We start from the raw sequence: 25,808 nt of genomic DNA on the forward strand, positions 1-25,808 counted from the left end.
TAAAAGTAGGAGGGTGCAAGGCCAGTGGAAAATTACATGCACTGTCTAAAGAATGAGCCACTACAGCAACAATGCAGCATCAACTTCCAAACACAAGGCATTAAGTGCAAAAGGAAAACCTCCAACCAAATCAGAGTCTGTACCTGCACAGCATTAGGGACAGGAATGGAGAAGAAAGCTGCTCATGAAGCCTGCAATGCTATTATCTGAGTAGAAAATGAGCAATGAGAAGAGGGTTCAGAGGAGTGGAAAACAAATGTTTATATTTGCACAAATTTCGTAAACTATGGGAAAATTTCTAGCCTAACAACATCTGCTTTTCTGGTACAATACGGCGATGCAGGAAAATCACATCTGTGGACAACATCTTACTAAGTGACCTTGGGAGCATGCTGTTCGAGAAATACACAATAATCAAGTTTTATAAACTATCCTGCATATTACCTCAAAGTACATTTAGTATTTTGAATAACCCTTCCGTTAAAAATGAACAAATGGAGCATTCACTTTCCTGTCATTTCCTGAGCTATGTGGTCTCAATCTCAACTATGTAATCATACACACAGTTAGTTTACTTCATTTGTCCAGGAGATCTGAGAGAACTAAACAGGATTCTGTTGGCTCCAGCTTTTTTTCATAAATTGATTACATATATTAGCTTCTCATCTTCCTGGTGAGGGAAGTGGTGACTATATAGCAGAGAGGTCAACTTAAGTACAATCTGGCTACGAAGAAATTATTACAAATGTGTGGGAAGAATAGTTATATTCATGAAACTTTAGTTATCCTAACCATTTTAAAAGGTTTCTCCAATGTTTGCCCTCAAGTCTTCTTCACAGCAGGAAGGATCTACACTAAAGAATTCATAAAAATCACAATGTACAATAGCTTAATGCAAGCACATGGGACTTACAAATTGGACATGATTCATGGGAAGTATTTTTTAAAAAGTTACACGTCACCTTTAAACCATTTATTTTAAACCATAATTATGTTATTCCACAGCTCCCATTATAATTGTATACTTTTTCAAGCAAAAATGAGTTATACAACTACAAACTGCTGTGCCCCAGGAAAAATAAATTATCAAGATGGAAAAACCAAGAAGTAGATAGAACATTTTGCCACAATTAACAGTATTAAGAACCTGTAATAAGTTAATCCAGTTAGGAACTAATTAAGCATATTATACACAACAATTAATTGCAGATTATATTGCTCTGAGGATCAGCCAAGCCAGGAAGAGTGAAACAAAAGATAATAACACGATGAAGGAAAATAGATAATAGTCTACAAAAGAGAAAGACACACCAGTCCCAGGAATGTTTCAAAGAAATGTTAAATTCAGATTTCAATATGGGAAAATGACTAAGGTTGGAAACTACATTACTGCTGGCTTATAGTGGACCCATGAATGTTGAAGTCCAGGCTCAAATATAGTAGATAGTTGAGATAGATAAAGGGAACTGCCACAACCAGAAGCAATTAAAAAAGAAAGAGAGCTGCTGACCTAGAGACTTAAATCTCCTTTTGATCAGTACCTTATCGGCTTTCAGAAGACATACATTGAGAAATGCCTTAAGCATGCTTACCCATCACAATCTCAACAAACTGCAATTCAGCTTGGTCAGTAGCTCTACTTTGGTTTCCCAATGTGCCAACAAGACGGGAGGGAAGTGCAGACTCAAATAGATAAATTATTTACTTCACAGAATGAACGTTCTGAGATTGAGGGAAGGTTGAGGATGGGAAAATTCATCACATAATCAACAGTCATCTGTAGCACTGAAGCCTGGTCATTTTATTGAATTAAGATTCTGAAAAGCTCCCACAGGATAGCGGTGCCAGAAGAATGTTTTCCTTCATGGGGGAACCGAGACTTGGCACCATCACCTCAGAGTAAGGTGTTGGCCATTTAAGGATGAATTTGTCTTTCCAGGAGTTTGTGAATATTTGGAACTCCACCTCAGAGATCTGTGGAGGCCACATTATTGAATATAATTCAAGGGGTGTCAGACAGACTACTGATCTGTTGAGGAGTCAAGGGTTAAGAAAGAGGCAGGACAGTGGAATTGAGGCCAAGATTAGATCAACTATCATCTTATTGAATGACAGAGCAGGCAGGAGGGCCATCTAGCCCATCCTGATACTATTACAGACTGCCTTCACCTGGCAACCCCATGGCAAAACAGTGAAGGAGGACAACTCTGAAAAGGGAAAAATGTGTGATGACAAATCAGAATATGATTAATATGCACAGTATCAATTCAGCAAAGTAAGGTTAAAGCTAATTGCTCAGTGTAGCTCCTTGGGAAGAATAAAATCTTTGAGTTAAGTCATTATTGGGAAGGAAACTGCCTGGTGATTTACTGCCTGAATTATGGAAAATTTTCTGTGAAGATCCAGACCAATGTGCTGCTAATAAAGACTACTGGGGCCTCTTCAAAGAGCACTAGCAACAAGATTAGAGTGTTTTACAATACAGAACAGAATTGGAAAAATTAAAATTGAACAGTGGCAGCACCAAATAGTCGCTGTGATCTTCAGGAATAAAGAACTCACTGGTTCCCAAACTTGTCAGCCTTATTTTCTTCTTTAAATACTCTACTGGTGGATAAGGTGACAACGTTCTCCATTCTGCACCATACACAATGTGCACGTCAAACTGACCAAGTTAAACTCAATGTGATACTGAGAGTTGGTGGATGGAGGAGCCTACAGACAAAATGCAGCTTGGACAAAGTTAGTAATTTTTTAATACTTTATAATATGGGAGAGCAGTGTGGAGAATTTGACTGCTAAATTGATCAGATTAAGCAAACTGCTTTCTCAAGCAGCAGTGGAGATGAAGGTGTGTATGAGCAATTATGTTAGACCTCCAATCAATGTCTTTTAAAGATTTTCATGAGCTGGACCACCATAAGCCAGACTAAAAAAAAATGAAGAGAGCAATATTGTATCTGTTGAAAGAAAAATAAGAAAATCTAAATCAAAGGGGAACTCTACAGGGGTGAGGTAGGTTTCTCACCTTCTGGGCACCTGAAAACGCATGGTAGTAACATGAAACATAGGTCATTATAGCCTTTTCATCCGGCCTAAGCGTGTTTATTAGATCTGCACAAGGAAGACAAGAAAAGATTAAGGAAGAAAAAGTAAGCCAAGACACAATCAGCGAAGAACCACACTGTTCCCATCATGCAACACAGGAGATCATATCAAGAGTGGAAAGTTCACAAATAGCAGCTGGAGAACAGGGAAGAAAAGTATATAATTAGCCAGAGAAGCAATTGCTGCTGGAAAATATGGATTCCTGGGATACCTTTTGGGCTCCTGAAAATGCATGGTAGAAGCTAGAGACATAAGTCATGATTGCCTTCTCATCCGGACGAGCTGTACCCACAATGTCTGTCAGGAAACACAGGAAAGGATTTAATTCTTTTTTAAACAACACAATGCATTCATCCACTGAAAAGTCATTTTTTTTGGGGGGGTGCATATTTAGAGACAGTTGTGTTAAACAAAAGATGGATACTGAAGCAACAGAAGGAACATTGGTGTTTCAGAGAGTTGAAGACAAACCACACTGAGGTTTACTCAGATCTGACACTCCTGAAGACTTGTTTAATCTCCAACAGCAGATTATACTGGAGACCACCAGTGCTGATGGCTAATTAAGTCTGTTTTTGGCTAATCTATAATACAATCCAATAATATCAATGCCTGACGAGCAGAGTTAGGAGGCCTTCTAAAGAGAGGAATACAACAACGTCAATACATTGGTTACATTATCAACTTACAAACAGGCCGGGCCACCGTGATAGAAGGTCAAGTTGTGGAACTTACACTAAAGGATAGATCAGTAAATGAAGCTTGACCATGGGACCAAAGTTATCAGTGAGTACCCAAACTAGGGAAGGAAGTCAGAAATGATAAAAACATACTGCTCAAGGCAGTAAGATGTTTTATCTTGCCACAACCAGTATCAAGGAATGTGAAGAATTTAAACCCTTTGCTATCGATTTTTTACCGGATAGTGGAAGTTGTGGGACACCTAACCAAGCAAACAATCCAATTTCACTGCTTTCTGTAATAGCCAAGAGTTAGGTTCCATTGTTTCTTCAAATGAACAAGGCAATCCTGCCCCAACGCCTGAAAGCCGTTTCCCACTACAGGTCCTCCACAGCTTATGAATGCCTGACTTATGTACAGCCCGTGCGTACGGGCATTTGGGAGACCAGTGGGGTGGATTTGCCAGCGGCTGTGGGGCATCTTCTGCCGTGTGAGAACTCGGTTCGCGGCCACATTTCCGACTTGTGAGCTGTTCGGGTTACGAACAATTCTTAGGAACAGAACCCTGCCTTAAGCTGGGGAGGAGCTGTATCTGATAAATGATAGTGTCTAGGAATGGGCTCCAATAAAGTGTGCCCAAAAAACTGGCATGGATCTATTGATTAGGTGAATTAGGTTAGTCAGATGACAAAATTAAGTGTTCTGCCAATGTTCTAGGTAATTGATGCTCCTATCAATAGATCTAGGGTAGAAGAATGCCTTACTGACAATTATAAGGGGGAAAAAAGGTTGAACATGATTTGACACATGTGGAGGATGAATGATAGGATCTACTGCAGTGAAATGTGTCTGTGTGCAAATTCAGGATCTTATTAAAGGAGATGCAACTTGCACTTAATTGATTACAGTGCTTCAAAGGTGCTCTGAAGGAGAAGTGGTGTTATACTGATGCAGATACAGGAGCAGTAACAGAAAATTTGATTCCTGATCTGGGTCCCCAGCTGTTCATAATCTATACCAATATTTTTGATGAGGGGATCAAGTGTAATAAATCGAAGCTTGCTAATTATACTAAGCTAGGCATCAGTGTGGGCTATAAGGAGGGTGCAGTGAGGGGGATATAGACAGGCTAGGTGAATGGGCAAGGACTTGGTAGTTGGAATATAATATGAAAAATGAGGGATCATCCACTTTAGCAAGAAAAAAAATAGAAAGGCAGATTGTTTTTTTAATAGTGAGAGATGTAAAGGTGCTGGTGTTCAGAGGGACCCAGGTACCCTGACATACAAATCACTGACAGTTAATATGCACATTCAGCAAGCAATTAAAAAGGCAAATGGTGGAGGATTTGAGCACAAGAGTAGAAATGTCTTGCTGCAAAATCCCGTGTATGGGTTCTGGGGAGGGACTGGCACCATCAGTACAATAGCACCTGGAGGAGAGCTGGTGTGTGACACTACAAGGAACTAACTGAAATCTGATGAAAGTTCTCAGCAGCACAGACTTGGTTTGTTTTCACGTTGCTCAGCTCATGCAGCAGTTCAGGGGACGTGAAATGGATTAGTTTCCTCATCTCCATATCATGGAAACACCCACATGTGGTAAATTTTAATTTTAATGACCCAGTTCCACAATGATCACATTTACGGTTTGACAAATGCAAACCAACCTTATGAGGACCAAAGCCATTCAAAATTTGGAAGCATTACATGTACTTAGTTTATTGGTCAGTCCTATCTTACACCAAACCCATTTATTTAGCCTTCCAGGCTTGTAGCTCTCATCTCTTCCAATCTAATCAGGAGATTTTTTAACAGGTTAATCTCTGTTCCATCTCACTCTCTTAGATATGAAGCAGCATTCCCAAATTTGGAAGTGGTCTGGACTAGTCTAACTCTCCAGGATTTTTTCTGAATTAGTGGCTGTGGAGCAAGTCTTGAAGATGAACTAAATTGTTTTATCCTCTCCCCCACCTCCTTCACCATCATATTAGCATATCAGCAGATTAACCCTTTCATGACAACTGACCTAAAATTTATGAACTGGACAGAGTTCCTCCCGATGGATTAGCAAATGTATACGGAGTGAGACTTAACCATATTAACCAGGAGAATTCCAGGTTACACTGAATTCATTGAAAACACTCGGGGTCACAATGAGGAAGACGGCAGTGAGGAAGGAAATAAAAGTGTCAGTGATACTGCCCTTGGTCGCAATCACATCCCTATCTGAAATGGAGGTCATCACGGTTAGTATTAGGCTTGGCCGTCAAACATTCACTGGCCACTTTGGCTAGCACATCAACATTGTCAATGTAGGCAAGGATTTGGAGGAACTGCTGTCTATGACTCTACACCACAGCAAGCGTGACAACTTGTAGGGTAACTGGGTAGCACATGAAAACCAGTAAGGAAATCAGTGGAAGAATTTGAAAACAAAAATTTCAAATGAAGCTTCAAAATGTGTACATGAGTTACTTTGAATAATCAAGGCAATATTAATGACTAAATATTTGTTCTTTCACCATTATACAACCAGAAATCAAATTTTTTCAGGAGTGAAGTACGATAATGGCCATTTCTGGATTTTTTCGGATTGCCTCTCGTCACTCTGGAAGTTAGGCTGGGCACTTCCTGGTACATGTCACCACTGCAACCTCCATGGGCTATCTGGGTCAGGCCTTGTGCAAGGACGTCACTCTCTGTACAATGCTGCTTTTGAACAACTGCAGGGGAGCTCAGACCTACAGTCCCTGGGTAGTCTTTGCTTGGGTGCTCCTGGGACAACGCGCTGTTACCAGCACTACACTGGACTAGGACGCCTGCCACGTTAAATTATTAACTTTCACCCATCTATTTGACCCACATAGATCCCCCACATCATACCCTGATCTCCAGAGTATACCCGAATCCCATAATCTGCTTTCCCCACATTCTTAAATCCCCATCATTAAAAATGCTAGTCCCCAATTCCACTCATGACTCCTCCCCCCCCCAACCCCAACCGCACCACCCCAGCCCCACTATACAGTCACAGGGAGATTGTACCAACTCCTCACAGACAGCACCCAAGGGCAGGATTGAACCTGGAGCTATGAGGCAGCAGTGCTAACAGCTGTGTCCTTCACTTGGTGGAGGATTTATTCAAATTAAAACCCAGAACATGTAATTTGAATATTGCTGATTTCACGGGTAGTTTGCTCTTTGGAAAAAAAATGGGCAAAATGTTTCTAACACCACAAGTTGCAGTAAAATCCGGATTCAATTCTCAGCGGGGTGCACACTGTGATTGAGGCTGTAGCCTTCAATGACGGGTGGTATCTGTGCGAATGCATGCTGAGTGAAATGGTTCAGATATAAAATCTCAACCTCTGTATTCAGATCAGCTGCAAAGTAAATTTTATTATGCCTGCTAAAATGACTTCCAATCAGATCTTAAATTATACAATGAGGTTTGCTGATTTCAAATTAATGGAGCATGAAATGAGTTGAAGTACTGAAACAGCAGAAATTCTAAAAGAATCAAACCAAAGGCATCTCTCAGCCTGTATGGGGCTTCAAACAGCTAATTGGTTAATGGTATAACATTTGGCCTCTTGCACAGCGAGTACAATGGACATAACTCAAAGAATTTGTAACAATTATAAGTTGGTGCAACAAAAAACCTTTGCCGAGACAAATTACACTAAAGCCACATCTCACCTTCAGCATCCAGCATTTTGGGAATGTCCAGGTACTTTTCTGCCACATCAAAGGCTGTGTTGAGGTTGGTGTAAGGGTCATCCTAACAAGAAGACAGATAGAAGTCAACAGGAGATTTCAGTGCTGATGTGCAAACCTCAACAGGTTTAACATTAATATCAGGCATTCAGAGGCCCACTGCAGCAAAGACAGCCTTAATCCATTTGTCAATCAAATCCCATGAATTCCACATGGCTGAATACTGTTTCTCAGTTCCCAACTTGAATCATTGGAAATAGCAGCATTCAATCTTCCCCCAACCATTCTCTGTCCCACTGATAGTCAAATAATAAGACGAATTTTATCCAATTCAAAAGATAGCGACATCTGAAACATATAACAATTTTCTTCACACTTCCTGGGTTGGAAAAAGAAACTCGCAACTAGGTTGGAGTGGGAGAAGGACAGTGACACTGATTGGGAAAAGACTTTACAGGGCTACAGGGAGTGGGACTAATTGGAATGGGCCAATACAGATGTGACAAATGGAACAGCCTCTCCTGTTGAATCATTCTCAGATCAGAAATTCACACACAGTACCTGTACTCAGTAAATCAGTTGGAATATACCCGTCATATATAAACTCTTACTTAGCACTGCTTCTAAATTAGTTTTCAGTTTTACGGTACTCTGCTTTTTGATTTTCTTTCACAATTGGCAGTCAGTCTCAAGTCAGTTCATAAAAATCTCGACAATGGAATTTGAAATTTGGAAGTACTTTCTGTGACTTTACCCACGATTCTGCCTGTCTGGGGCAAGGGGAAGTACGAGAGAATTTGTATTGCTGGTTGGTCTATCACTGTACACTACCTCAAGCAATCTCGTGTCAGGACAATATGAATTGATGAACGAACAAATGAAGCTTAGGACCCCGAAGGAGAAATTTAACAGAGGTGTTCTAAATCACAAAATGTGTCAATGAAGCAACTAAGGAGAAAGGTAATTCACAATGGAAGCAGAAGGCCAAGGGGAGAGGAGAACTTTTTCTTTAAATACAGTGAGTGATTAAGAGTCCACTGTCTGAAATGGATCGTTTTCATCTCCCTTTGTGAGATGTGGACATCATTGCAGGAAAGAAGTTACTGGGAGGTCACTGGGTTTATTATTGGAATCTTGTAGTTTCATGGTCACAATTAGAAATAATTGGCTTTTATTTTAAACATATTTACTAAACCTAATTTAAATTTCCCAGCTGCTGTGGAATGTTTTGAACTCTGAAGCATTAGTATAAGCATCCAAATTAATGAGTTAATGGTCCAATAACATAACCACTAGGGTACTGTGCCCTTACTGATATTGATGGTGATTCAATTACAGCATTCATTGCATTCAAAATTTGCATGTGTACTTCATTTGGAGAAGGGTGCAGGGCTCTGGGACAAGGAGAAGGCTGTGAAATTGGACTGCACTTGCAATGAATTGATACTGACCAGGTGTGCTGAGTGACGTTGTTCTGTGCTATATCAGTTACTTACATGTTCTTTAAGTCTGAGATAGTTTTGTGCTCCAACAAATAGCTGTGGTTTCTATCTATCCCAGTGATAGATAGAGGATGACCAGTATCTGAAGGAATTTAGAGCTTGCATTGGTCTTTAAACTGCTTTTAAGTACTGGCAAGAAATCAAGTATTCTATTCATGCACCAAACTAACTTAGTGACCCATCTTGTATCTTTCCATGCAGAAACTAATTAGTAATATTCAAAGTGTAAAAGCAAGTCTGACAATGGCTTATTTTCTATTTCAAAGTAATAAGCAGTTAGAAGGACAATCCACAATTATACAAGGAATGATCATCTTACTAGCAGGCACACTTTCCTAGATATTTTCTGCTTCAGGTCAGCTTTTGGCTGATAAGATGTTTGTGCTTGACAAGTTAAATGGAGCATGAGGAAAACAAAACTTATGCAGAGCGGTTTGATATCCTCTTTCTCTAACACATTCTGACTCAAGAACGGACTGACACAATTCAGTAAAATGGTCCCAGATGAAACATCACCACAGGTGCCAATCAATGGTCACTATTTGCATTTGTTCTATTCACATTTCACATGATCACAAGACAAGAGAGCAGAAGCAGGCCATTCGGCCCATCGAGTCTGCTGCAAAGAAAAGGGAAAAAAGAAAAAGAAATGAGAAATGGGGGGGGGGGGAGGAGGAAAAAAATCCTATTCTTATCTCAATTTCCGGCCTTATCCCCATATCCCTTGATACCCCGACTATTTAGATACTTATCTATCTCTTCCTTAAACACCTCCAATGATCTGGCCTCCACTGCTGTACCTGGCAAGGAATTCCACAATAGGTGAAAACCTATTTCTGTCAAAAGATCACCCATCCAATTGATGCTCCCTGTGACCAACAGCATTTTGAATGAAATTGGAGGCACTAATCAGCAGGGAAATAGGCAGGACTAAGTACCAATCCTATATTGATGGAATTAAAGGTTTTGTTTTTGGTATTCCAGTAAAGATATAAATTAGTTAAGAAGTCTTCAAAGCAGAACAGCTTCTTAACTAGATATAGGCAATATATTCTGGCCACCCCTTCTGCATTTATTAGAAAAGTGGATAAAACCAGATTGAAAATGCATCATTGCTGATCCAGTTTCCACACTCGGGACCTGACAGCACAGTTCCCATTGTACTTTCAGTGTTTCACCTTTGGCTGTATTCATAGCTGTTTGATATTGGAATGAGATTAGTTGTCTCAACTTGTGAACACATTCCCAGGTACCGTAGGAGCTTTCATACACTGCCATTAGTTAGCTCGTGATTTCTCATTCACTTTTTCTTATCACGTTGTCTATTTTTGAATCCGTGGCTGGTGTGGAGTTGGTGATGGTCCTATCAAATTACGGCTCCCTATATTAGGACTGTTGGCTTGGTGGATGCAGCTTGATACTTCAGGAGTTTGGATCAGGTAACTGGTGGTGGAGAATTCGTTGTCAAGGAAAGAGGCCAAGTCTGATTCAGCTCAGTGTTCATAGCTGTTAAGAGCCATGACCACTAGAACTTTCGTTCTCAATTGTATGCTTACTGCAAAAAATCATGATCTTGTTGAAACTATATTTCAATAACTTTTATAATCACAAGGCCTGACTGGTTGCATCATGGCCTGGTATGGAAACTCCATTGCAGAGGAATGCAAGAGGCTACAAAGAGTGGTGGATTCAGCCAGTTCCATCACATGTACAGCTCTCCCCACCATCGAGGACACCTACAAGAGGCGATGTCTCGGGAAGGCAACATACATTATCAAGGACCCCCACCATCCAGGCCTTGCCCTCTTCTCATTACTGCCATCAGGCAGGAGGTACAGGAGCCTGAAGACCCACACCTGCAGGTTCAACAACAGCTTCTTCCCCACTGCTGTCAGGTTCTTGAACCAACCTGAAAAACCTTAATTCTACTTCAGATTACATTTCCTTCAATTTATACTAATGTTGTTCTGTTTTTTTTGTTTATTGTGTCATGTAAGTTATGTATAATTTATATTAATTTAAGTTTATGTAACTTATGTTTGTCATGTTTGTAATGTACTGTGTTTCTGCTGCAAAAAGCTAATTTTTATGGCATTTATACCCTGGGCATGTATGCCCATGACAATAAACTTGAACTGATGCAATTCATTGATTCTATTAATTTTAATGGAGAGAAGTGGCTCAAGGGAGATCAGCAAGTTTCAGGTAATTTATATCTTTTTGATCATCTAAGTTAATTTAACTGCAGTTCATTGTTGATTACTTAATTGTTTAATATTTTTGACTGCTTTAAATGTATTGCTATTTTCACTCCCTTTATCAATTTAATAATTTATTTGTTTAACAGTACTTTTTTTTAATGATTATTTAATATTTGTCAATGATCATGCACAGCCATTGGGTCTTTTGGGTGTTTTGAAAGCCAGGAAATCTGAGGGCAGGGCCTAAATGTCTGCCCAGGCATTTCTGGGCAGGGCCTACAGTTTTGGAGGAGGCCTCGTGTTCCACAAGATAAGTGTGGGCAGTGGAGAGACAAAGGTGGGCGGGGAGCTGTGGAGTACTGACTGCTGGTGGGAAGTGCCAAGCGCAGTCGAGGGAACAGGGGAGCGGAGAGTGTGGGCAGGGGAAGCAGGGATGGTTTAGAGTATGGGCAGGGGAATAATGAGTGGTGAGCAGAGGAGTGCATGTGGGGAGGAAGTAACTGACAAGTGTGCACAATGGAACACCAAGTGTGGGCAGTGCATCGCTTACCAACACAGGCTGAACTGAACCATCTCCTGGAGCAGATGTGGTGTTATACTGTGCACTGGTTTTTAAAAGCTGCATAAAACTACATCTCAAGATTGCTACAAAGGAAACTGAATGTAAAATCTAATTATCAAACCACCATCTCATCAGATGGCAGAATTTGTTCTTGCACATTTCACGCATTTTGTAAGGTGAAAACTAAACAAAATTGGTATTGGTATTGGCAGCACCAACGAAATTAGCTGAACGCCTCCATGTATATCCTCTTCAGTGAGATGATTAAAAAATTTACAGAGCACCATGCTTGTTTCGTGCAATTTAGTACTGGTAACAACTTTTACAATCCATGTTAGCACAGGTTGGCAGCTCCATTTCCAAGAATCATGCAGGTTTAATTGGATCAAACCAATTTTTACTTGCTGCAGATTCTTGCCTGATGTGAAGCCATTAAAAAAAATGCTTTTATTTAAATTCTTCTGTTCCAGCCTTTGGGTTATTTAAACACAGAGTTTAGTGGTTACATGTCATTCAGCAGGGGAATGAATCAGTGTTTGTAAAAATGGAAGTGTTTCTCTGTAATGCTGCTGCTTTCTCTTCAGTGTGCAGCAGTATGGTGCTGTGTGAGAGTCTGCACAGCACAGGGGCCAACTGGAAAGAAAACATTTTGGACTGAGAGTTGATCGATGGTGTTCAATGTGGTGAAATGTGATCTGATGGTCACCATATGGCCATCTCAAACTGATCATACTTTGATCAAGGTATGATCATACACAAGCTGCCCAGACGTAGGTCAGAACAGGATGGGCTTTTAAATGCCTCCTCAGTTCAGGGGTAATTAGGGATGAACGATAAGTGCTGGCATTGCCATTGCAGTCCACACCCGGTGACCAAATAAATAAAAAACATCACAGTGGTCCCGAACCACCAGCTGCCTTTACCTTACAGGGCACCATGTGTCCAAAGTACATAACAGGTCCATGGTTCCCTTATTTGCTGTTCAGTTGTCGTACAAGAAGGCAGATCTCTTATTTACGATCTGAAGCACCTGGAAATGGTTTTGTGGGGAGATGTGAAGAGGCAGGCTAGCAGCCAAAATGTGACTACATTTTACTGCCACACCTTCCGCAGATCCGGAGGTAGGCAAGGGTTGGTAGAGGTGGAAGAGGGTGATAATGAGTGGGTTAAGATGGTTATGAGTGAAAGAATCATTTGGTGGTGGTTAGGTCAAAGTCTCAGCCTTTTAAGTCCAGGAGCATTTAGCTGATTATTCTGACTTGTGAATTCACAATAACTGGCTTGTGAACAGGAAGATATTAACTAACTGCAAAATCAGAGGCTTTGCTGGAGTTGCCCAGAGAACAGATAATACGATGCAGGAAGAAAGGATTACTTTTTGTAATGGTTCTTATCATTTGTCAGATCAACCTTATCATTCCATACATTAACAGGGGATTATTTCTCATGTCAAAGTACAGGTATAGACTTTATAAATACTAGTCAGTTGTTAAAACATATAAATTCAATATCGAATAGTCCTAACTTGCATAAAAAAAACAATAATCAAATGTGGCTTCTTTGACACATATGTTTTGGTCCTGTCCTCTTTTGGAAAAATATTGGAAAGACATTTTTAACATTATCTCAAATGTATTGAATATTGATTTACAACCTCATCCTATCACTGCAATTTTTGGATTACCAAGGATAGAGTCTGGCCATTTATCTGCTTCCGCTAACCGTATGATTGCCTTTGTTACATTAATGGCCAAATGATCCATTTTGCTTAAATGGAAGGATCCAATACCCCCTACTACTTTTCAATGGTTCTCTCAAACTATATCATGTTTAAACTTGGAAAAAATTAGGAGTGGTACTGTTGATCCTTTGCTTAAATTTGAAGATATTTGGAGTCCATTTATTCAATATTTTCACATGATATAGATCCCCTTTCAATAACTTTCCAATTTAGAGGAACGGAGTTGATGACATAATATTGCTCTGTTTCTACTGAGAAATTTCAGTCCAGTCTTTTTTTTTCTTTTTTTTGAAATTTTTCTGTTTAGTTTGGTTTGATATATTGTTTGTAATTTTTCTTATTGATTTGGGGATTTTTTTCTTTCTTTTTTTTATATATATATATGTATAATCTTTTTCTTTCCTTTTATATTATATTCATTTACTAAGAGATCATGGGATCTACAGATTTTTTTTATATTTTATTGTTCTTTATGATTATCTATGCCATGATTGCTCTCCTGATCTCTTTGTATTACATGTACAAACACTGATGTTATATATTAATCTGTATTAATTTGAAAATTAATAAAAAGATTGAAAAAGAAAAGAAAAACAAATACAGAAACAGGAATCCTGACCTTTCGCAGTTTTGCATAGTCAATGAGCTCTGGCCGATGTCTATGGATAAGGGCGCAGAATCCAAGGCCATCCTTCCAACTGAAAACAGAATATATAAGAAAATTACACCTTGATGCATCAATTCACCAACATGTTTTGATAAACCTCTCTTCATCTCCTGGGATGACATATGCATTGATTCTTTTGTCCAGCTTTACATCAAATGGTCAGCTCTCCATGGGAGTGTTCAAGCAAAGTATAAGATGATGTTGTGCAGAAACTTCTGCAAGAATGTGATTTATTCAATAAACAGTTTATTTGAGGTGCAATGTATGAAGAGCTGTCAATATATACTCTTTGACCAAATGAATCATCTTTCAAGAAGTTCAGGTTATCATAGAGATCCACACTGAAATATTATACAACAATATAGTCCATAATATATAAACCTCCACCAATATTAAAAGGAAGTACCAACTAATGTCATCCACAGAAAATGTTATTTTATTCTCAGTCTGACAGTGCTGTGGTACACTTGAGGCTGATCACATTTGCATGCAGGATGGTATCAGATCAGGGAATGGTCGCCTGACCTGGGTGGATTGATAAACAGAAGCAGGAGAAGTCAGTCATCACTGGAAACAAAACTAGATCCTTGTTTGAAGCTTACAATAAATAATTTACTGGAGTGGGAGTTGTTCTCCCAGGTGTTCAAGGCAGGGAGATGTGATCTGATGTTAACCATATGGCCATCTGAAACTGATGGAAAACATGCACCGTCTCTCCACATTTAAACAGATGTAATGTTGTCGCATTACAGTCATGGCTGAAAACGCCATTGTTGGCCTTCAAAAAGGGATTCCTAATATCTTGCTTGAGAGTTAGTGCATGAAAATGGATTGAAACTGCACATTGCTGCACAACAAACTCATTTGCAGGGACATTAAATGTGTCATCAGATTTTACACCAGAAAACAGAAAATCCATACACAAGAAATCAGCCAAAATTTTCCTCCAGTGAAAGGGCTGTCTACCTGCATTTCAAAAGATGCCTAATTAAATCTGATTGGAATGATGGATTGCCAGAAATATTAATTCCACGATGTTTTCAAACCAATTATGATGGGAACCGTGAAGAGATTTTTGAACGTAGGAGCAGCTGAGAGATACCAAGAAAACAGAATTGCACACATTGACAGAATGTTGATAGCTTGGAATAAGGCCACTCAGCATAACAAGACCATACTGGCTTTGTACAAGAGCAATCCAGCTAGCTCCATTCCCACCCTCTCCCCAGAACCCTACCAATTCTATCCTTTTGGATATTTATCCTATGCTATTTTGAACACTGCATTTGAATCTCTTCCACTGCTGCTCCTGGCAGTGTATTCCAAACCCCACCCCCTCATTGTATAACAGAATTTTTATTCACGTCCCTCTTGGATTTTCTGTCAATAACTTTCATTCTATGTCCCCTAGTTGTGACTCCTCACCAATGGGAACAGCTTCTCCCTATCTAATCTCTTTGTTCCCTTCATGATTTTAAATACATCCATCAGATCTGCGCACATCCTCCTGTATTCCAAGAAGAACAACCCCATTTTCTCCAGTCTATTCACATCACACAATCCCTTATCCCTGGAATCACTCCAGTAAAACTCTTCTGCACCTCTCCAAAGCCTTTTACATCCTTCCTAAAGTGCGATGGAAATGGGACACAATACTCCATGTGTGGATGAATCAGTTTTATTATAAAGGCCTGTCAGGCATGCCTCGTTTTTTATATAAGCTCCAGTACCCTATATGTTTTTAGCCACTTTCTTGACTTGCTCTGCCACTTTCAATGAACTATAAGCCCATACCTCCATATCTCTGTTCTTGTAACCCTTTCAGAATTATGCTCTTTATTTTCTTCCTCTCCTCATTCTTCCTACTAAAATACAAGACTTTGAATTTCTCAGTATTAACCTTTATCTAAAAACTACCTACCTATTCCATAAGCCTGCCTTGAAGTCTGTTACCATCCTCCTCTCATATTCTACACTCTCACATTCGTGTTATCTGCAGATTTGGAAATTCTGCCCGAACATCCAATCCCAAATCATTAATATGTATTAAGAAAAACAGTGTTCCTAATGCTAAATCCCAGGGAACTCTACTGTACACTTCCCTCCAGTTGGAAAAACAACCTTCTTTCCTATTTTCCATTTCCTGCTGCTTAACCTATGCAATAACTCCTATTATTCCATGGTCTATAATTTGATAATGTCTGTTATGTGACACCTTATCAACTTTGGAATTTGATATAAACCACATTCACAGGATCTCTATTATATCATCAAAAAAGTCTATTCAGTTAGTTAGCCACATTTTGTCTTCGACAAATCCATACTTGTTTTCCCTAATCAATCCACACTGGTCCAAGTTGAAAACAGGGTATGCTGGAAACACTCAGCAGGTCAGGCAGCATCTGTGGAAAGAGAAACAGCGAACGTCTCAGGCCAAAGATCCTGATGACAGGTTTACAGCCTGAAGCGTTAACTTGGTTTCTCTTTCCTCATATGCTGCCTGACCTGCTGAGTGTTTATCAGTTTTTCCTGTTTTTGTCTCATATTTCCAGCATATGCAGTATTATTTTATTTTCATATTGGCCCAAGTGACTGCTAATTCTGTCTCTGATTATTGTGTCTAGAACTTTCAAACCACAGAGGTCAAACTGACTGGCCTGGATCTATCCCCACCCCCTCTTATTTGACTAACAGTGTGATCTTTGCAAGTTTCCCGTCCTCAGGTACCACACATGATTCCACAATTGTTTGCAAGATTATGGCCAGGGCTTATGTAATTTTCTCCTTTAAGTTCCACAGTCACCCAGGATACACACCAGTTGGGCCAGATGGGCCAGATGACATCCACTAAGTGGAGCTAGCCTCTCCAGGACACCCCCCCCCCCCCACTTCCCCCTCTTAATCATTTTTCAGCCCATCCAGAATCTCTGCTACATCTTTATTTGGTGAGATTCCAGCAGCATCTTCCTGGTGAGGATGCAATAAAGTTCTCAGGTAGTATCTCCGCCATGGCCTCTGCCCCCACGAGGAGATTTCCTTTTTGGTCTCAGATCACCCCAGTCCCACCACCTCTCCTTCCCTTTCCCTGTTCACGTGTTTATTTTTCTATTTACTTTCTGCTTGCTGCCAATCTTTTCTCATGCTTACCTTTTGCCACACTAGTTTCATTTATTTTTGCTTTGAATTTTCTGTGATTGGCATGGTTCTTTTTTATGTTAAGTAATTACCAATTAACTCACTGGCTTTAACTCTCTAACATTTAATTACCATTTTCACCAGGTAGCCTTAAAGTTTCCTCCTGAAAATCTTAACAAAGGACTATGATTTAGACTAGGTTACCTGATGTGAAAGTTCTGAATGTTGACATTCTTGTAAGGAGCAGTCTTGCGTTGACACCAGAGTAGCAGCCCCTCCTTTGCAGATGTCTCTATGAAAACCAGAGGCAAATTTTAGAATAGCATCATTCTACAAGGATAGAGGAACAACATTTTCACTAGTACATTGGGAGCTGGGGGAACAAATTGACCATTGAAGACAGGATCTTCAGTATAAAAATACAGCCATTGAAAGATACAGCACAGAAACAGGGCCTTTCGGTCCACCGAGTCTATGCCAACCATCACTAATTCATTTACACTAATCCCACATTAATCCCATTCTTTAATTCTACTCACATTCCTGTCAACTCCACCCCCCCCCCCCCCCCAGAGTTTACCACTCACCTACACAATCTACAGTGGCCAATTAACCTTCCAACTTGCACGTCTTTGGGACGGTGGGAGGAAACCAGAGCACCTGGAGAAAACCCATGCAGTAACAGGGGAGAATGTGCGAGCTCCACACAGACAGCACCCAGAGTCAGGATTGAAGACAGGTCTCTGGCACTGTGAGGCAGTGGCTCTACAAGCTGCCTCACTGTGTTGCCAAGAGGAAATGGAATTGTGGGGTTTTATCATGATCCAAAATAAGTCAAGGGAATACTTTAAAAATCACAGTTTTAAAGAACAAAGAAAGCTTGAATTTATATAACACCTTCAGCACATCGGAATGTCTGAAAGTGCTTTATAGACATGGAAATATTTTGGAGTGCAGTCAGGTTGTAATGTCGGGGATGGCAACATGGGCTTGTGCAGTAATAGACTCCAAACCACAGGGCAGATGATGAGGTTTTAGGCATTTACATGGGAAAGTTCAAAAATGTAGAAAGGTGAAGGCTTTTGTCATTAGTACACAGAGTGCAGAGAGATAGGATAAAAATGATTAAAATAATGAAAGGACGGGACAGGATAGATGAGAACAGACTGTTTAAAATCAGTGAGAGCTCTAGAATGAGGTACCACTGATAATATTATTCATCACATCGAGATATGAGGGGCTTCCAGGGTTAAAGGTTGAGGCAAGAACCATTTCAGCACTCAAGATTAGATCACCTGTGTGAATTGAAGAAACAGCACAGAAGTAGGAGCAAGGTGGGCAAGTGCAGCTACAACTAGTTGCCTGTGTGGAGGGCAACAAAGATTTGTGAGGGAAAATGGCCTGTTTCAATGGCTCACAGAGAAACTCTTCTCCATCGGTCATACAGGTGGATATCTCAGTCTCAAATGGACCGAGACTTTAACCAAAGAACTGCTGGAGGTTCACACCAGAAATGATTTATTTCCCAGAACCAAAATCAGGGGAGGATAGGGTTGACAAATACTGACTATCAGCATTGCAAGGGATACCCCGTAGATAAACGGAGAATTGGCTGCCCCTTACAAAATCACTATGTGGTGCTCTCTATCCCAGGTTGGTCCTGAGCTTAATGTCCTGGGATAACATTTTCCCAAAGGCTCAACGACCTGGATTTTGCAGTCGGGGGCAAATGCCATTAGCTCACAGCCGATCTCCAAAATAAATTCAAACTTGCCTTGCAGGGTCTTCTGGGAACCACTGGGTAGAAACCTTCCAGATAAGGCAAGGCAAGCCCCACCCACCACAAGCAATGGTAAAACAGTATGTTCAGCAGGGATCAGAGTACATTCTGGGCTGAAAGCAGCATCTTGTTTTAAATATCAATATTATAGAAATTTTTACTTGTCTCTCAAAAGCAGCAGCAACCAGATTAGTAAACTAATAAAATCAACTCTTCGGGAGGACCACACTGTTCCTCAATCATTCCCTTGTGACATTACCAAGTAGGATGGAGATGGTCACAAAGAAGGTCACAATATAGAACAGTGTGCCCTTCTGGTTAAGTAGAAATAGCAAGGAAATGGGCTTAAGTAATCAGAAGAAGGGATCATGCTAATAACAGACCAGGATTAAACCCAGTAACAGCAAATGTCCATACATACTAGGGCAGGCATGATAGTGTAGCGGTAAGTATAACGTTATTACAGAGCCAGCAACCCAGGTTCAATTCCTGCTGCTGTCTGTAAGGAGTTTGTACGTTCTCCCCGTGTCTGCGTGGGTTTCCTCCAGGTGCTCCGGTTTCCTCCCACATTCCAAAGACGTACGGGTTAGGAAGTTGTGGGCATGCTATGTTGGTGCCGGAAGCAAGGCGACACTTGCAGGCTGCCCCCAGAACACTCGATGCAAAAGATGTATTTCACTGTGTGTTTCGCTGTACATGTGACTAATAAAGATATCTTATCTCATCTTATATCCCCAACATGAATTGTAAGATCATTGCCTTAGAAATATAAAGCTAACCATTTTTCTGGATATTCTGTCTCAGTTAAAATCATATTTCCTTCAGAATCAGATTTATTATCACTCACTTATATGACATGAAATTTGTTGTTTTGCAGCGTTTTATTAAAAGCAAACTAAATTCCAAGAAGTAAAAAAAAACTTTAGGCACTTTCATGTTAATACTGCTGAAAGGCTTTTCAAATTGTAGTTACATCATTGAAGATGAAAATCAGCCCACTGGAGACCTGGCTCATTGGGTCCATATCTACTTTACAATCGACTGATGATGGTGTGGCTCTGGTTTGCAATTATGTGGCAAGAAGGGTTCTTCGCTCAGAAGAACCCCAGCCAATTCAGGACAGACTCATGAGGAATACTGCAATTTATTTACTACTTCATTTCACTGTAATAGCTCCTCATGGGAGGGAATGGAAAGAAATGAACCTTCACTCTCCCATAGCTAATTGTTTGTTGTTTCAAACCCAAGTTCCTTGCTATGGGGAATAACAAGCAGGGCAGAGGTTAGAGTTACCAGTTTCCTTCTGAAATACATGATCCACTTCTTAAATAATCATGTAATATGGGAAGTTCCTTGCAAAAGAGGAGCTTTCAGTATGAATATATCATCAGACCCAAGATTTAGTGACTTAGAATTCTGCAATTAAGTTTGTATTAGAGATCATTGTGTTTATTTTGAAAACCTTACAAAAATTCATAACTTTAAAAACCATTAAAAGCTTCTACAAAACATTTAGATGCTATTCCCTTTGGCAGCATTTGATCCATTGCAAGGATTTTCTATTGTACTTTTCTTTGCCATTCATTATATTCTAAGTTCTGTGACAAAATGGCAAGGCTATTTGTTCTCTTGGTGGAGAGAGAATAGAAAAAAATTTCCATTATAATTCATGCACCTCTGCTGAATGCCATGCAATTCTAATTAGCACCTGAAAAAATCATTGTGGAAACACAATACTTAAATTCATGAGCATTGTGTAACATAGATGAAAAGTAGACTGAAATTTATTGGCAACAATGGATAGAAACTGATTAGGTCTCCCAACAGGTAACTTCAAAATTTACCATGAGTTTTATGGCCAACAGCATTTAATTAGATTTGCTCTTCTCCAATTCAATTAATTGACGGGAAATGGTCACAATTAAGACAACCATGTTTTCAGATGGTCCCACGATCTAAGAACAAAACTTTGACTGCAGCAAAGAGCTGCTGCATTTCCTTTGTCCTTGGCTACAAAAGGGTTTCAAAATAATTCTTACTTACCCTCCACTGAGATATCCTGAATGGCAAATCGAAGGATGATTGTCCAGATCATACCAAGTGTCATTTTTGCATTACCATCCACAATTTCTGCAGAAAGAAACAAAGAGAAACAAATCCTCAAATAATTGTTTCCATCATATTTATATACAGCCATGTATTGGTCAATGAGAACATTGGCCTTTTGAATAACATGGATATTGTGAAAGGTCACATGCTACCATTCCAAGGAAGAGCAGGGTGGAGTAGTTATTGCTAGTATCCTGGTCAATATTTATCACTTGAGGATCAAAAAAGACGAGGATCAAAAAAGGCAAGGCTGTCATGCTTCTCACATCTGAGCACTTCAAAAGCCCAGCTACAAAATGCTTTAGGATGCCCTGAAGTCATGAAAATGCTATACATTTTTTTTACTTTAACTTATTCAAAGAAAAGCTAGTATGAGTCTGCCACCAAAGCACACTATTTGCATCCATCCACAAGGATAAACTATGACTAACAGACTCAAGGTGCACCAAGTGAGGATATTCTGTTCATCCATTCAACTCAGGTTATTGATCTCCAACTGTGTCCAAACCAGAAAATGGAGCACCCAGGATGTTTGGAGTACAGGTCCTCTCTTTCTGGCCTAAGTCCACAAACTTTTGATCTATTTATCCAAAAAGAAAAATTACATCCCCTAACACCTAAATTCCATCACAACATCCAACAGGGTCATGAATGCCTAAAAGCAACGACCTCCAAGTCCTACGAGCCCTAAATTTGTTCTATGCCAGTTAGAAATTTTACACAGTTTATCTGCTACCTTTGTTCAATACGGTTTAAATTCTTGCATGCTCTCTATTGTTTTCATCCTTAATTGTAAATTTCTTCACAGATCCAATATTTTGGCTCCACATACATTCACAGATAGCAACTCCAATCTGAAGAGTGGACAACATCATTGCTCATTGCACACTTTGATATTGAGGTAAAATAGCAAGAACAAGCAGGAAAATTCTCTCTAACATAGTGGGGAGGGAGGGGGGAGATGGAATGAGAAAGAACAATTCAAACGAGAACTTTTGCCAACAGTTCCCAGTACTCCAAATAAGCTTTTGGAAAGAAACAGTTTTGGTAAAAGTCAAAACGTTGAAAAAACTGGGAAAACATACCCAACCCAAACTCTTCATAACTCCTAGATTATGCATCTGAAATAAAGTCATAGAGCACTACAGCACAGAAACAGACCCTTCAGCCCAACTAATCCATTACCAACCTGATCTTCTGCCTAGTCCCATCTACCTGCACCCAGACCATATCACTCCAAACCCCTCCCATCCATGTACCTATCCAAACCTCTCTTAAATGTTACAATTGAACCCGCATCTAACATCTCCACTGGCAGCTTGTTCCACACTCACACTACGCTCTGTATGTGTTCCCTCTCAGATTCCCCTTATATATTTCACCTTTCACCCTAAACCTATGTCCTCTAGTTCTAGTCTCACCCAACCTGAGGGGGAAAAGCCTGCATGCATTCCCTTCATAATTTTGTATTCCTCTTTTAGATCTCCTCTCATTCTCCTGCGCTCCAGGGAATAAAGTCCTAACCTATTCAACCTTTCCCTATAACTCAGGTCTTCAAGTCCCAGCAACATCCGTGTAAATTTTCTCTGCACTCTTTCAAGCTTATTGATATCTTTCCTGTAGGTAGGTGACCAGAACTGCACAAAATACTCTAAATTTGGCCTCACCAACGTCTTATACAACTTCAACATAACATCCCAACTCCTGTACTCAATGCCCCGATTTATGAAGGCCAAAGTGCCAAAAGCTCTCTTTACGACCCTATCTAACTGTGATGCCACTTTCAGGGAATTATGGATCTGTATTCCCAGGTCCCTTTGTTCCACCACACATCTCAATGCCCTACCATTCACTGTATAAGTCTTATCCTGGTTTGTCCTCCCAAAGTACAACACTTCACACTTGTCTGCATTAAATTCCATCCGCCATTTTTCAGCCCATTTTCCTAGCTGGTCAAGATCACGTTGTCCACAACGTCCCCAATCTTGGTGTGATCCGCAAACCTGCTGATCCAGTTTATCACATTATCATCTAAATCATTAATATAGATGATAAACAACAATGGACCCAGCACCGATCCTTGTGGTACACCACTAGTCGCAGGCCTCCAGTCAGAGAGAGAACCATCTACTACCACTCTCTGGCTTCTCCTGCTAAGCCAATGTTGAATCCAATTGGCTACTTCATCCTGAATGCCAAGTGACTTAACCTTCTGGAGCAGCCTGCCATGCGGGACTTTGTCAAAGGCTGCTAAGGTCCATGTCGACAACATCCACTGCCTCTCCCTCATTGACCTTCTTGGTAACTTACTCGAAGAACTCTATAAGATTGGTTAGACATGACCTACCACATATACAGCCACGTTGACTATCCTTAATCAGACCCTGTTTATCCAAATACTTATATATCCTGTCCCTTAGAATACCTTCCAATAATTTACCCACGACTGATGTCAAGCTCACCGGCCTATAAATCCCCAGTTTTTTAAGAGCCTTTCATGAACAACAGAACAACATTGGCTATCCTCTGGCACTGCACCTGTGGCTAAGGACGTTTTAAATATCTCTGCCAGGGCCCCTGCAATTTCTGCACTAGCCTCCCACAAGGTTCAAAGGGACACCTTGTCTGGCCCTGGGGATTTATCCACCTTCGTTCGCCTCAAGACAGTAAGCACCTCTCCTCTTCCGTAATCCGGATGCGGTCTATGACCTCACTACTCTTTTGCTTCAGTTCTATAGTCTCTGTGTCTATCTCCAGAGTAATTACTGATGTAAACATTTCATTTAAGATCTCCCCCATCTCTTGTGTTGAAACAACTCCTGTTTTGGGGCAGTGATATTGGTAACTTTAGTGCAGGTTGAATACCATGTTACAGCTTTGCATATGCTATCAACTGGGACCTGTTAAATCCATGACAGCAAGCAGCCATGGCAACAGTGGAATGATCTTTAACCCTGCAAGATGTCAACAGCAGAGGAAGCACTCAAGCATCCATTTCTCTTGGAGATAGTGTGTGTGTGGGTGTGTGCGTGTGTGTTTGTGTTTGTTTTATTGGCAGTGCTGACACTGACATGCTAAAATGATCTGTGTCCTTTCTCTCTGCTGTTCTTAGAGGAAATCACAAGTGTAGTTGCCGAGGAACCATGCAGTTAACTAGGAGATATTTTCCCTTTTAAAGCTACATACAGCCTTAGTTCAGGATTGGCACGACAAACCCCTTTAGGTTATCAAATGTCCACCCCTGCAAAAGATTGAGTGGGAAATCACCAGCTTTCTTCTTTTTGCCCATTTTTCAGCTGTGTCTAACTGTGCTGATGTACTGTGATTTTACCAGGATTTTTTTCATTACATTGTGAATCGCATTAATAATCAAATTACTTTTATTACTGACGCGTGATCCTAAATAACAACTGTCTAATGCTGGCTTCACTGGCCACACATGTAAAGAGGAAAATCCCTGGCTTATACTTTCTCACACACAGCATTTTATTTTCCAGTGTCACATACATGAAAAGCAGTTAGTTTGCAACTGAATGCTGCCATTCCTGAAATTCGTAACCGAGCACTTCCGGTTGTAGATTGTGCCAGTTCCCATGACATGATTTCCATGCGAGATACACATGGAGGGGCATCATTCTCCACACAATGTTCCTTTCGGGTGTTACTCAGGAAATTAGGTCACATTGTTCTGTGGTGTGCCCATCACTGGGCTCGCTCAGAACTATGATGTTTGAAAAGCACTATTCCCCAAGGAGATCCCAACTACCTTCTTCCCACCCTACTATAGTACCAGCACCACCCCACCAATTTCCATCTCCCAACTCTGTCCACCCAGGCCCCCTGGTCCCAATTCTGCGACCTAACCCCTGACCCAACCCTTGCCTTGTGGAACTCCCTTTGCAGTGCCCCCCACGCCCCCAAAATAAAACTGGAACTGTCTCAGACTTTGATACTTGCCTTTGTGTGTTCCACGGTGGCACAGCACGTGACAGCGAGTGTGAAATGGCCTTCGAATAACGGTCAATGCCTTGGGCCTCTGGTGCTGTTAAGTTTCTCCGTGGGGGAACCCACAACCGAAAGCTAGTTAGCGGCCGCTCAATGCAGTTCTCCAGCACCAATTAATTTCTAGGGCACTTTATTTCAGTGAAAGCATGAGCTAATCTACTTTGTAAATCCATCAAAAAGCAGACACATTTGCAAAATCACACACAAACACACACAATAGCAGCATACCATTCAGGTAGGAACCTTCTGTGCTAGTTGGGTCTTTTTGCCTCTTCCAGTGTAAGAGGCATCCATGAAGTCATTTTAGTGAATTACCACCACATGTAATGGACGAAACTGGATTATGTTAACTTAGCAGCAACCAATGCTCACCCAGATATTAATTTAAGATTGAACCAAAGAAATGCAATCAGCTGTTACATCAGTTAAAGCAGAGCATCTCCTCCAGGAAACATAGAACAGTACAGCACAGGAACAGGCCCTTCAACCCACACTGTCTGTGCTGACCATTATGCCAAATTAAACTAAACCTGTCTTGTCTGCACATGATCCATAGCCCTCCATTCCCTGCATGTTCATGTACTTGTCTAAATGTGTC

At 40.5% G+C, this 25,808-nt stretch overlaps 1 protein-coding gene across 5 annotated transcripts in view; it reads right to left on the bottom strand.

Annotated features, from left to right (window-relative positions):
* The window catches only part of actn1 (actinin, alpha 1), a 189,547-nt gene that overhangs the window by 51,125 nt on the left and 112,614 nt on the right, over positions 1 to 25,808 (bottom strand). For 3 of the 5 annotated variants that reach the window (XM_052035481.1, XM_052035298.1, XM_052035660.1), the window contains exons 4-8: positions 21,140 to 21,226; positions 17,521 to 17,608; positions 14,134 to 14,212; positions 7,491 to 7,572; positions 3,320 to 3,405 (exon numbers count right to left, since the gene is read on the bottom strand). In XM_052035481.1, the coding sequence (XP_051891441.1) occupies positions 3,320 to 3,405; positions 7,491 to 7,572; positions 14,134 to 14,212; positions 17,521 to 17,608; positions 21,140 to 21,226 (422 nt within the window). Of the gene's footprint in view, positions 1 to 3,028; positions 3,115 to 3,319; positions 3,406 to 7,490; positions 7,573 to 14,133; positions 14,213 to 17,520; positions 17,609 to 21,139; positions 21,227 to 25,808 lie in introns of all 5 variants that reach the window. The other 2 variants (XM_052035573.1, XM_052035393.1) reach the window with 1 other exon arrangement.

This window comes from Pristis pectinata, chromosome 1 (genome assembly GCF_009764475.1).
Source record: "Pristis pectinata isolate sPriPec2 chromosome 1, sPriPec2.1.pri, whole genome shotgun sequence".
NCBI classification, from domain to species: domain Eukaryota; kingdom Metazoa; phylum Chordata; class Chondrichthyes; order Rhinopristiformes; family Pristidae; genus Pristis; species Pristis pectinata.